This window comes from Scyliorhinus canicula, chromosome 1, assembly GCF_902713615.1.
Source record: "Scyliorhinus canicula chromosome 1, sScyCan1.1, whole genome shotgun sequence".
NCBI lineage: Eukaryota > Metazoa > Chordata > Chondrichthyes > Carcharhiniformes > Scyliorhinidae > Scyliorhinus > Scyliorhinus canicula.
Window position 1 is genome coordinate 113,033,124 of NC_052146.1, and position 12,888 is coordinate 113,046,011.

Below are 12,888 nucleotides of genomic sequence, written 5' to 3' on the forward strand. Positions count from 1 at the left end.
GGGGCCCACACTGAAGCTGCCGCACTTTGACATTCAGCTGCCTCCCCTTCACAAACCCCGTTTGGTCCTCATGGATAACCATCGGGACCACATCTTCCATCCTCCTGGACAGTACCTTAGCCAACAACTTTGCGTCCACGTTGAGGAGCGAGATCGGCCTGTAAGACCCACACTGGAGGGGGTCCTTATCCTGCTTCAGGATCAGTGAGATTATTGCTCTAGACATCGCGGGGGCAAAGCCCCCCCCTCCCTCGCCTCATTCAGGGTCCTCACAAGCAGCGGGCCCAGCAGGTCTGAGAACTTCTTATAAAACTCCACCGGGAACCCGTCAGGTCCCGGTGGTTTCCCTGTCTGCATGCTCCCCAGCGCCTCCATCAGCTCCTCCAACTCGATTGGGGCCCCCAGACCCTCCACCCACTCCTCCTCCACTCTTGGGAACTCCAGCTTATCCAGAAAGCGGTCCAACCCGCCCACCTCCCAAGATCTGAACACCCCGTTAATGTCCCTAGCACTCCGCACCAGGTTCCCTCCTGCATCAAAAAAGTCAATCCGGTACATGGGAGAAAAAGGAAAACTCCCTACCTCCCGGCCTCAAAAACCTCCAAGGGTCTACCCCTCCCATCTGATCCATGAACCCCCTCAGCACTGAGGCCGCCACCGACCTCTTGCCCGTCCTTGACCTCGAACAATCCAGAGCTGGGTCCAACACAGTATTAAAGTCCCCTCCCAAGATCAAGCCCCCCGTCTCCAGGTCTGGGATCCGGCTCAACATTCGCCGCATGAAGCCCGCATCGTCCCAGTTGGGGGCGTACACATTAACCAGAACCACCCGCTCCCCTTGAAGCCTACCACTCACCATTACGTATCCACCACCACTGTCCGCCACCACACTCGACGCCACAAACGACAAGCTCTTGCCAACTAAAATCGCCACCCCTCGATTCTTCGCATCTAGCCCCGAGTGAAACACCTGTCCAACCCAGCCTCTTCTCAGCCTCACCTGATCCGCCACCTTAAGGTGCGTCTCCTGGAGCATAGCCACATCCGCTCCCAGCCCCTTCAAATGCGGCAAGACCCGGGCCCGCTTCACCGGTCCATTCAGCCCCCTCACGTTCCATGTGACCTGCCGAATCTGGGGGGTCTTCCCCCTCCCTGTGCACCGGTCAGCCATAGCTCTCCCTCGGCTCACCATGTGCCCGCAGAACCCCCCAGGCCCGTTCCCCATGGTGGCAGACCCCCCTCCGAACCTCCCCCATCACCAGCAGTTCCCCATCGGCCCCTACAGCAGCAACCCAGTACCCCCCCTATTCCCCCCCCCAAGCTCCCCCACCCCCCGCTAGGCCCCCCCCTAGCTGCGTAACCCCTTCCATCGTACTTCCATAAGTCAGCCGACTTCTGTTGAACCCGGCTGCTCCCACCACCCCAACGACCTCCCCCCGATGTAACACAACCACCATTCCCCCCTCCCAGTGCCCCGCCCACTGCTCCTCCAGCACGGGAAGAAAACCCACGCTTCCATCCCAAACCCCGCCCCCCAACCCAACACGCCGGAAAAAGAAGGGCACATGACCCAGCGGGACTGCGAACAGCTTCCCAGCCCTCCACCGGTGAAAAAAACGAGAAAGTACCCAAATAAGTAAATAAATAACAGCCCCAAAAAGCGAAAAAGCAAAAAGGCATCATCAAACACAACCAATAAAAAAAAACCCGAAAGGATACCAAGGAGGACAAAGCCTCTGGACTATGTACATCATTCCCCAGCCCCCCAGTCCTCAGTTCGAGTCTAACTTCTCTGCCTGGACAAAGGCCCAGGCCTCCTCCGGGAATCAAAGTAGAGCTGACTATCCTTGTAAGTGACCCAGAGGCGAGCCGGCTGTAGCAGGCCAAACTTCACCCCCTTCCTGTGAAGCACTCCTTTCGTCCGATTGAAACCAGCCCTTCTCTTCGCCACCTCCGCGCTCCAGTCCTGATAAATCCTGATCTCTGCATTCTCCCACTTGCTGCTCCTTTCCTTCTTCGCCCATCTCAGCACACACTCACGGTCAACGAAGCGGTGAAAACGGACCAGCACCGCCCTAGGCGGCTCGTTCGGCCTGGGCTTCCTCGACAGCACTCGATGGGCACCCTCCAGCTCCAAGGGCCCCTGGAACGACCCCGCGCCCATTAGCGAGTTCAGCATCACTGTCACGTAGGCCCCCAAATCCAAACCTTCCAGCCCCTCCGGGAGGACCAGAAACCGCAGGTTCTTCCGACAGGAGCGGTTCTCCATCTCCTCCATCCTCGCTAGCCATTTCTTGTGGAGCACCTCACTGCCAGGCCCAGGAGTTCGTCCTCGCTCTCCGAGGCCTTTTGCCGTGGCTCTCGGATCTCTGCACCCTGAGCCGTCTGAGTCGCCATGAGCTTGTCCAGCGAGGCCTTAAACGGTTCCAAGATCTCAGCCTTCAGCTCTCTGAAGCAGCGCTGAAGCAGCTCCTGCTGCTCCTGCGCCCACTGCTGCCATGCTGCCGGTTCCCCGCCCGCCGCCATCTTGTTTTTTCTGCCTCGCACCTTTCTCTGCTCCAAAGCCGATTTTTTAACCGCTCCGCTCCTGGTCCAGTCCATCCACTGGCAGATAAGCACAGTGGAAGTGTTCCCACACGGGGAAAAGTCCAACCAGCACTGCTACGGGCCCTTAAAAGAGCCCAAAAGACCAAAAATAGCGGGAGCTACCGAACGTGCGGCTTAGCTCCGCATCACCGCAACCGGACTCTCGCACCCGTTACTCTTGCGTACATTCCCTCCTGATCAGCCACCACCTTCTCTATCTGAAACCTCGCCACTTATCCACCAAAATCGCCACCTCTCGGACCCTGCTAACAAAGCCCGAATGGAACACCTGACTCACCCAGTCCTTCCTCAGCCTCACCTGGTCCTTCACCCTCAAATTGGTCTCTTGTCACAGAACTATGTCGGCTTTCAAGCTCTTCAAGTGCGAGAAGACTCGCACCTGTTTCACCAGTCCCCCCAACCCTCGCCCAACCAGGGATCTCTCACACTCCGCCACCTCCGTCCTATCCCCCATTGCCACTACTCCAGGAACTGCCAGCAGATAGGACCCAACCCTGCCCCTAGTCATGGTCAGCCCTCTACCCCTTCCTCTTGCCAGAACCCCCCCAATCTCTGCCTCTTGAAAATACCTCACCTGGTATCATCCTCATCCCCCCCCCCCCCCCCCCCCCCATTCACACCTTCCAAGGCCCACTGAAACCTGTCCATACAGGTGCCAACGACCGCGGCTCTCCCCCCACCTCGCTCCTGTTGACTAGCCAACCTGCATTTGCTAGCGAGGTGGCCTCTTCCAGAGCCCCATCTCCCACACAAAAACCAAACCAACCCCAAATCCCCCACACCCAAACCTTCCAAACTCCCCACCCAATAATCCCTCAGACCCCCCACAAAAAACACATCAAATCCCAGACAATCACTACCAATTCCCAAAACCATCCCTTCCTAACTACAGCAAGAAGCATAAGTAAAAACAAAAACCAAGAAAAAGAAAAAAGAGAAGAGAGATACACAAAGAAAAACGGAAAAGATCGACACCATCAAAGTCCAAACTCATCTCAGTTTTTACGATCTCACCGTCAGCTTTTACGATCACCTCTGCCTCCTCAAAGTAGAAGTCCTTAGAGTTGTGAGTCATCCTCAGCTTTGCCAGGTAGACCACCCCAAACCTCATGTTACTCTTACATAATGCTGCCTTTGCCCAACCAAAGACCGCCCGTCTCCTCGCCAGCTCCGTCATTAGAACCTGGTATATCCGAATACCAATTCCTTCCCATCTCACGTCTTGCTTCAGCTTTGCCCATCTCAACACCTTCTCCTTCACCTGATAACTGTGGAAGCATACTATCACAGCCCTCGGTGGCTCATTTTTCTTTGGCTTCGGGCGGAGCGACCAGTGGACCCTGTCCAACTCATAGAGGGAAGGATCCTCCTCCTCCCCCATCAACTTAGCAAACATCTGTCAGCCTCTGGTCCTCCACCTCTTCAGGCCATATCATGATCCTCAGATTCTGCCTTTGTGATCTGTTCTCCAAGTCTTCCACTTCGGCTCTTTGCCCTTTATTGCTCTCCACAACCCTCCGCAGCTACTCACCCATCGCGGTGAACTGGTCATTTTGCTGTGACAATGCCTCCTCCACCCCCTTCAACCCCTCTCCTTGCTCCCATATCTCCTTCGACATCTTTATCAAAGCCACCTTTATCGGAGCAAGAGTCTCATCCATCCACTCCTTGAGCACGGTCATCATCTCTTTTTGATGCCTATCAAAATCCGTGGAGAACAGTTGCTCAAACTTCCCTGCCATCACTACGGCCAGCTTATCCACCGGAATGGCTGTGGCCCCACTCAACAGGCTCGCACCCGCCATCTTTCCTTCTGCTGGTCTCACGGCCGAACTCGCCGCGGACTTTCGCTCGCCCCTTCTTCCCGATTCTTCTTCTGGAACTTCAACATCCTATGACCTCTTCAGACTTTCCAATACCTAATCATTCAAAATTGTCTCCTCAAAACTGGGTGTAAAGGGTGTAAAACCAGAAGCTCTAACAGGAGCCACCCAGTGTGACCTCCACCTACATGTCGTCACTGGAAGTCCACACCATTGAGGCATTGAGGTCCTTTGGTTCAATGCACACACTCAGCCTCCTTTTTTTTACTGCTATGATGCTGCAATCCAGTCTGTAGGAGCTTGCAATTTCTTGATTACTCCCATCTTTACAAGTTCCTCTATTCATCTTCTCTTTCAGGCTGGACTTGAGGGCAGTTAGACGCTCCTCCAAAGATGCTGAGTTTGTCTCACAGTCTCATTTACTCGAAGATAATATTCACCAGCAAGGCTTCAAAGACCGGAATAACTTTGTGCCCTGCAAAACACTACAAAGGTCTTCTGGTATATGGGGGGGGGGGGTTATCAGTCCAACCATTGACTTGTCTTAGCTGAAATCAGTGGATTTTGCTTATTGTTGTCAACTTGGAACTGCAAATCTTTCTCATTGCATTGGCTCTCAGCTTAGTTTATCCTCCTGGGATGAGCTTTGTTCCTTCATTTAACCTCAAATTTATCTTTGATGGCTTTGTTTTTGAGTCACCATTTTGAGCAACTTCACACAGGTTTATGAAGCTCATGGTGTTGCATGTGACACCAGCTTTTATCTGACATTTCATATGAATTCGATGTTATATTTCTGTCATCATCATTCCAATAATCACAAACAATTTTGAAAAATACCTTTTTATCGGCATTAAAAAAATTATGCACACTGTTGTTTGTTTTCCTTTATTATACAATACATAAAAATGGCTTTTCTTATGTATTTCTATTTACAAACTGCTGCCGACTGATTCGGCATACCATAACCTCTCCCTAAACCCCCCCTCCCCCCTGCCAGTGCCCTCCCTGCATGATCCGGGGGGAGGGTGTTCCCCCATCTGCTTGTTCCTCCCCTTTCCCCCCACCTTTCATTTTTCCCTCTGTCAGCTTTGACCGTGTCCATCTTGTGGATGGGGGGTGAGCTCCCCACTCCCTCTGCTTTATTTCTTTTTAACCCTATCAGGCTCTCTGTCTTCTCGCCCGCCCCCCTCCCCCCGCCAAAGTGTGTGCATCCCTGACATTCCTTCTTGCCTTTCGTTCTTTTTCCTTTCTAAACTTCCCAGTTTCCCTCTCTACTGGCTGTTGTTGGGCTCAAACAGGTTTTGGAACAGGCCGATGAATTGCCCCCATGCAGTAAGGAAGCCTTCCTCCGACCCTTGGATGGCATATTTGATCTTCTCCAGGTGGAGAAATTCTGATAGGTCTGTGAGCCAGCCTGCAGCTGTGGGTGGTACTTATCGCCAGCCGAGCAGGATTCTCTGGCGTGCGATTAGGGAAGCGAAAGCAAGGGTGTTAGCCCTCTTCCTCATGTGTAGCTCTGGCTACTCGGATACCCCGAAGATTGTCACATTTGAGTATGGCTTCACCCCCACAACCTTTGACATTGCCTTGGAGAAGGCTGTCCAGAACCCTGCAAGTTTGGGACTAGCCCAAATATGTGGGTGTGGTTGGCCAGGCCCTTCTGGCACTGTACACATTTGTTCTCCACCTACAAACAATTTTTTTATCGTGAGACTTGACAGTGTCTACCTTTCTGGGGTTGAGAGTGATTTATCATTTGACATCACCCTAGTAGCAATCTTTATAGGCTTGTTTTTCTTTCCAGCAAAACACTCACATGCAAAGTGATTCAGCTCCTAGCCATTAGTGCATGGCTTTTTCCACTCTGGACATGTTGGTTCACATTCATGTCGGTCCTCCACAATATTTGCATCTTTCATCTGGCCTTGATCTGTGTGCTGGCTCTCTGTAAATATTTCTTCCTTTTCTCTATCGTCTTGCACTTGTACGGCCTGGACTGCCACTGCACAAAGCCTCATCAATTCTCCCACTACTATTCTTCAAGCTGATGATTAACAACCTCAGAACTTCTGCATATGTCAATAACTTTCTTCTAAGAGTAAGTTTCTCTCGCTCAGCAGATATGCATTCAGTGGGATCTCTTGCTCCTAAAACAATCCTATCTCTAATCAGATCATCGTTCAGCTGCCCCAACTCAAGATTCAGCTAGACGTCTCAGTGCAGTTCCTTACTGATCAACTCTTCCTGAGTTCTAATGTTATACACATAGCATTCATAAATAACATTGATGGAGGGTTTAAAGTAGGTTTTTAAAATTCACGAAACTGGCTTTTTGACTCCTTGGTAAGGTTTAAGGTGCCAAATAGCTTGTAGCACTCTTTCCCCAGCACTGTTAACTCTTATTTATTTGGGTTTGTTGTTTAATTATGTGGCAATTTCATTGTTCTACTAACTAGACAGGAAGAATTTCCAACTCATTCTCAAATTTTCCCTCATCACGAAATCAGCAGGTTTTGGTATATTCAAACCCATAGTGACTCACACTGCAATCAATGACAAGTAGAAAGTTGCAGCTCGAAGTCTTAATTATTCTGTTTTCTTATGTTTCTACTTCACCTGATGAAGGATCAGCACTCCAAAAACTTGTGATTTCAAATAGACGTGTTGGACTTTAACATGGTGTTGTGAGACTTCTTACTGTTTTCTTATAACAGTTGTGAAAATCCACTCAATTTCTGCTGCATAGTCCTGATACCAGGTTCCAAGTGATGGCTGAAGTCACTTTTGTTCTTAAGCTTTTAGCACAAAGGTGACCTCAGATGTCATGTGATTATGGCAAGCCTGATGCACGAAGGTGAAAAATTGTGAAATCCCTCTGGATCTGTCATTTTTCTCTCCCCCTCCAGTTGTTCTCTTGAAAACATTATGCAGACTTCAAACGTTAAGGTCAGTTCTCTCTCCACAGATGCTGTCAGACCTGCAGGGATTGTCCAGCATTTTCTCTTTTTGTTAAATATCCCAACACTCCTGGCTAGTCTCTCACATTCTGGCCGCTGTAACCCTGAGGTCCTACTTTGTTTTATTATGCTCCTGCGAAATACCGTGGGACATTTTATTATGTTAAAGGCCCTATATAGATAAATGTTATTACTGTTCTCAGAGCAGAGGAGACCAAATAGAGGGATTCGAAATTGTATATTTCAGTCGAGCACATGTGGAGAAATTATTTCCGCAGGCAAGTGAGTCAGCATCCAGGGGTCATTTTAAATAACTGGCAAAAGAACTGAATAGGAAATGGGGAAACATTTCTTCACACGCTGTGCTGAGATCTGAAGGAGCAGATTGCACAACAACTTTGAAAAAGCAATTGGACATGAAGTTGTTTAGAACTAATTAGCAGAGGTGCGGTACTATTTGGGATTTATCGTTCAAAGGGCCGACACAGATATGGCGGGCCCGTTGGCCTCTTTCTGTGCGGTAACAGTTTATGATAACGCCGCCCGCGGCCAGTGCTCTGGGAAGCTGGAGTCTGTCCCACGAACACACACACAGGACCTGCCTGCGCTATGGCAACTCGTCCAGACGTCGCCCGACGCGATGACGTGAGGTGGGGGCAGGCGCGCGAGTGAGCTCGAGCTGGAGCGGCGGTTGGTGATCGGAGCTCGCGTGCACAAGACAGGGTTGAGAACACGGCACTTGGAGCCCTTCTCACCCCACTCCACCCCGCGGGATAAAGTGACCAGGCGCCAGTCCTGTGTGCAGATACCTCCCTACCGGACCCATTTCGGGACAGAGCTCGGCGAGAACGGGACAACTCTCCGGAAACACAGCCCGACAGGGATTCATTCGCCTCTCGTCCCGTATCGTCAGCCGGTCGCAGGATGCCGTTGGCACAGTTAGCTGGTCCTTGGCCCAAAGTGGACCTGGTTCACCTGGAGACCGAGGTAACTATTTGCAGTGGGTAATTAACAGACCTTGGGAGTAGGAACTCACCCTAGAGGGAAATGTCAATTCCTGGGCGATGCTTCTAAACCAGCGCCTGCGGATCGGGATGGAGTGAGGCTGACCCGAGAAGGTCCAATGTGAACGATCTCTGTTGGGGGCGGGGGGATTTCCTCTCCACTTGAAGGGCGGGCTTCAACCATCCCTCGCACTTTGCAACGGGGGATTCACTGAAATCACAGTTCCATCTGAAATAGAAAATCACGACTCGAAGCGCACTTTAAATTTAACGAGTGCAGGTGTCGAGTCCGCAAAATAGCAATTCGGATGGCATTGTAAATGCTGGTTATGTTGCCACACCGTGGTAATAATTGACTTTTTTTTAAACAAACCTGGACGCTTGGCAGTTACATGCTTTGTGTTACTCTATCTTCTTTGTGTAATTTTGTCTGGTGTCTGCCTCTAACTTTGGATTTTGCTTACTTCAATAATGTTGGGAATTGTTAAGTTTTACATGGAACAAAAATTACATTTTTAAAGGGGGCATCATCGGTATAAAAATTATTTGGCAAACCTGTTTTATTTGGCAAATACAGTGACCTGGATTATGTCACATATTACAGCACCGTGGTGCTTGTGATGAGAATGACACACAGGAAAAAGGACCGTGGCTCCCATGACATTATAAACATTTTTATTGAATGCACTTATGACCTTGCGCCCTACAGCTACCAGATGGATTCCTCTCCCATGATTTTCCCTTTCCAATCAAAATAATGATTTGCCAAACACTCCGTGATGACCAGAACCCCCCTCGTGTAGAATGAAAACCTGAGTGATGATGAAATATTTGTTCATAGACACAATGGGCAGGAGGGTGAGGGAGTGTAAGTAGAACCTTAATGCATTGGAATAATTTTATTGCATCCTTCTGGAGATGAGCAGCAGAGCTTAGAAAATGAACAGCTGGATGTTGAACGAAAGTAGAAATATATGAAACCGAATCAACATTTCCTGGAGGAGGAAATCGGATCGGGGCAGTATTACTGTAAACCGACTGATGGATACACCATTACAGTTCGCTTGTGAATCAGAATCTGACGTAGCAGAATTAAGTGTTTTATGACTTTCTAAATCTATTACTTCATTTTTATTTTCTTTAAAAAAAAATCAAGTATTCAAACTGACAGCAAAATGGTTGAGCATATTATATCCAGTTAAACGACATACTGCAGACATATAATTCTTCAAAAAATATTAGGTTGTTTCTAGTTGAAGATGGGAAGTAGGATGGGGAGGTGGTAATCTGCAGCCTCACTGGGGTATAATCCATTAAATTCCTTACAACGTTTTAATAAAGTATTTTGGCTTTAGTGGTCCATTGATGTCTGGACCTAGACAGTGCTGGATGAAACCTTGGTGCAGAAGTGTCAGTTGTTAAAATCCCAAACCAGACCCCAACATATGTTAGGATACCGGAAAAGAACTCCAAACACTTTTAAAAGAAAATTGTAAAACTGTGAGCAAAGGATATTTCGCTCCAGGAGTTATTCCACTGACCAATAGGTGTATGGTATATTAAAAGAAACATTATTAACACAGATTAAACCACATTAACATCACAGAAAATAGCTTACAATTGACAATTAAACAGTTCTTAATAAAAGGAAACACTAACTTCAAACTTATACCTTCTCTATCTCTAATTAAGCAAAGCCCATCACAGGTCAAAAACCACTTGTAAACAGTGTTATCAAACACAGGGATACTTGCTATTCTCGGGACAGATATTTCTTGGAAAAGTCTGCTTAGAGAGAGAAACCCTTTCAGACGCCAGCTGCAAGTCTTGCTGTCTTTGGGAAACTAAAAATTAAACTGTCTGCTTCAGACCTGGCTCCTCCAATTAATTACATCATCTTTATCCCACTCAGATTCCCTGGCCTGTTTAACTAAGTCTAAAAACAGTGGGCTGGATTCTCCGATTTCCAGACTAAGTGCTGACGCTGGCTTGGGAACAGTGGCATTTTACACCAGAAAAAATGGTACAACAGCTGCACCGATTCTGGGACTGGTGGGGGGTGGGGGCTTGAAACCGTGTTGGGTAAAGCTCCTGGCTCCCACGGCAAAAACAGCTGGAGAATGGTTTGGTCCTTAGCCGCGCATGCACATACCGATGGCCTGTGGTGGCTGCGCCATGCAACATGGCGCGGCCGCACGCGGACCCGGCCTGCAAAATAATGATCCCCAGTAATCCCCTTGCCACCCCTGGATCACCCCTACCAGCCCTTGCCAAAGCCCCCCCTCCTCGACTGTGGCGGCGCTGGACACAGTCTGCAGCAGCCATGCGGGGTCCACGGAAACCGTTGTGTGCTGTCGGGAACTCGACCCATTGGGGCGGAGCATTGGGAGAGGGCCTGTGGTGACATCTTAAGGCCATTGAGTACGCCGGTTTTGAGGGGGCGAGCATTGCAAAAGCAGTGCCGCCCTGACCCCCCCCCCTGACCCTGACCCCCCCCCTGACCCTGACCCCCCCCCCCGACCCTGACCCCCCCCGACCCTGACCCCCCCCCGACCCTGACCCCCCCCCTGACCCTGACCCCCCCCCCCTGACCCTGACCCCCCCCCCCGACCCTGACCCCCCCCCCCCGACCCTGACCCCCCCCGACCCTGACCCCCCCCCCCGACCCTGACCCCCCCCCCCCGACCCTGACCCCCCCCCGACCCTGACCCCCCCCCCCCCCCTCGACCCCCCCCCCCCCCCCCCCCCCCCCCCGGGATTTCGGCACAAGCAGTGATTCTCCAGCTGATCGCCGAATGTGAATTTGGCATCGGCGATCGGGGAATCCCGTCCAATGTCTCAATTTATCTACTTGCGACAATAAAGAATTATAAATAAGTCCATTAAGCCTCTCTCTATACACGTACATGGTTAGAATTAATGATGATCTCACTCTTACAACATCTTAATTGCACCTTTGCAGATCACTGCCTGCCTGTAGGTTAAACCAGGATTGAAAAAAATGACTGCAACAGATAGATGACCTTAACCCAGGATTTTAATAACATTACCGCAACAGATATATATATATATATATATAATATATATATCAATTTATATAAAAATTTCCTACATTCATCACAGTTATCCAGTCAAAATGTTCTGATACATTATTTTAGTTATGCCAACTCAATGTGCCACCTGACAAGTCTGTAACTCTCCTCAAGAAAAAAATAATTGATCTCACTGTCTGCAAGCTATTGCTCCATTTCCAACTTCCTTTTTCTTAACAGAATCCTTTTAAATGTGTTCTTGTCACCCAAACCTGTAACCATCTTTCCCCAAACTCCATGTTTAAATCCACCTATTGAGGCTTCCACACCAGCACTGAACCAAAACTGCTCTTATGAAAGGCACAAAGGAAAAAGTGGACTATACTTTCTTGTTCTTCTTTGAACCATCTGCAGCCTTTGGCATTGTTGATCACCCCATCCGCCCACATCGCTACACCATTCATGGTCAGGCTGGGTGGGACTGCTCTTTCCTCATTTTATTCTTTTGTATCGAATTTAGCCAGAGCATTTCTTTCAGCTTTTCTTCCTGCTCTGCACAGTTACCTTTGTACCTTACGCCAACTATGTTAGACCGGTATTGTGTAAATGGGAGTAAATAATCTCACAGGGAAGGTACTCCTAGGTAGCAGCAACCATAATATGATTGAATTTTCCATTCCGTTTGAGGGAGAGAATAGAGTGGTTCTGAGATTATATGTTTAAGCTTAAATAACGTCAATTATGAGACCTGAAAGCTGTGCTGGCTAAAGTGAATTGGCAAATTAGTTTAAGGGATAGGTCAATAGAGGTGCAGCAGCAAACAATTAAGGGGCTATTTCAGAATGCACAGAATAAATAAATTCCAATGAGAAGGTCCAATCCACCATCCATGATTAACTAGAAAGGTTAAAGATAGTAAAAAAACATGCAATTGTGCAAAGACAGGTGGCTTGTCAAATGACTGAACCGAATATAAGGACCAGCAAAGGATGACTAAAGGATTAATAAGGAGGGAAGCATTAGAGCATGGGGGAAAGTGAGCCAGCAATATAAAAACAGATTGAGTTTTTATAGCATTTATAACATTGTGGACTTTGGCAAATCTGCATTTTAAAGCGAGACCGCTCGTCCAGGTGGCACTACCGGGGGGGGCAGGTTGGCACTGCTATGATGCCAAGCTGGCATTTTTGCACAGTGGCGATTGGGCCGGGGGTCCCCTGCGCGCGTGTTTGGGTCGGGGGTACGGGCACCCTCCCATAGTGTGTTTGGCGGGGGGGGTGGGGATCGCTTCAGGAGCTCTAGAGATCGGGTGCCATTTAAAAATGGCAAGCGGTGCTCCTCGGTGCACAAAAGGGAGCTATGTGCGGCCTCGTCTGCGCATTCCCTGCTTGGGCCCCCATCTAACCTAGGTGCCTTTTTATTAGAACATAGAACATAGAACGATACAGCGCAGTACAGGCCC

General features: G+C 49.3%; 1 protein-coding gene across 2 annotated transcripts in view; it reads left to right on the top strand.

Moving 5' to 3' along the window:
• The first annotated feature begins 8,064 nt into the window (after positions 1 to 8,064).
• The window catches only part of LOC119966427 (ribosomal protein S6 kinase 2 alpha-like), a 491,201-nt gene continuing 486,377 nt past the window's right edge, over positions 8,065 to 12,888 (top strand). For both annotated transcript variants that reach the window (XM_038798070.1, XM_038798079.1), the window contains exon 1: positions 8,065 to 8,377. In XM_038798070.1, the coding sequence (XP_038653998.1) occupies positions 8,315 to 8,377 (63 nt within the window). In that variant the 5' untranslated portion in view covers positions 8,065 to 8,314. The remainder of the gene's footprint in view (positions 8,378 to 12,888) is intronic.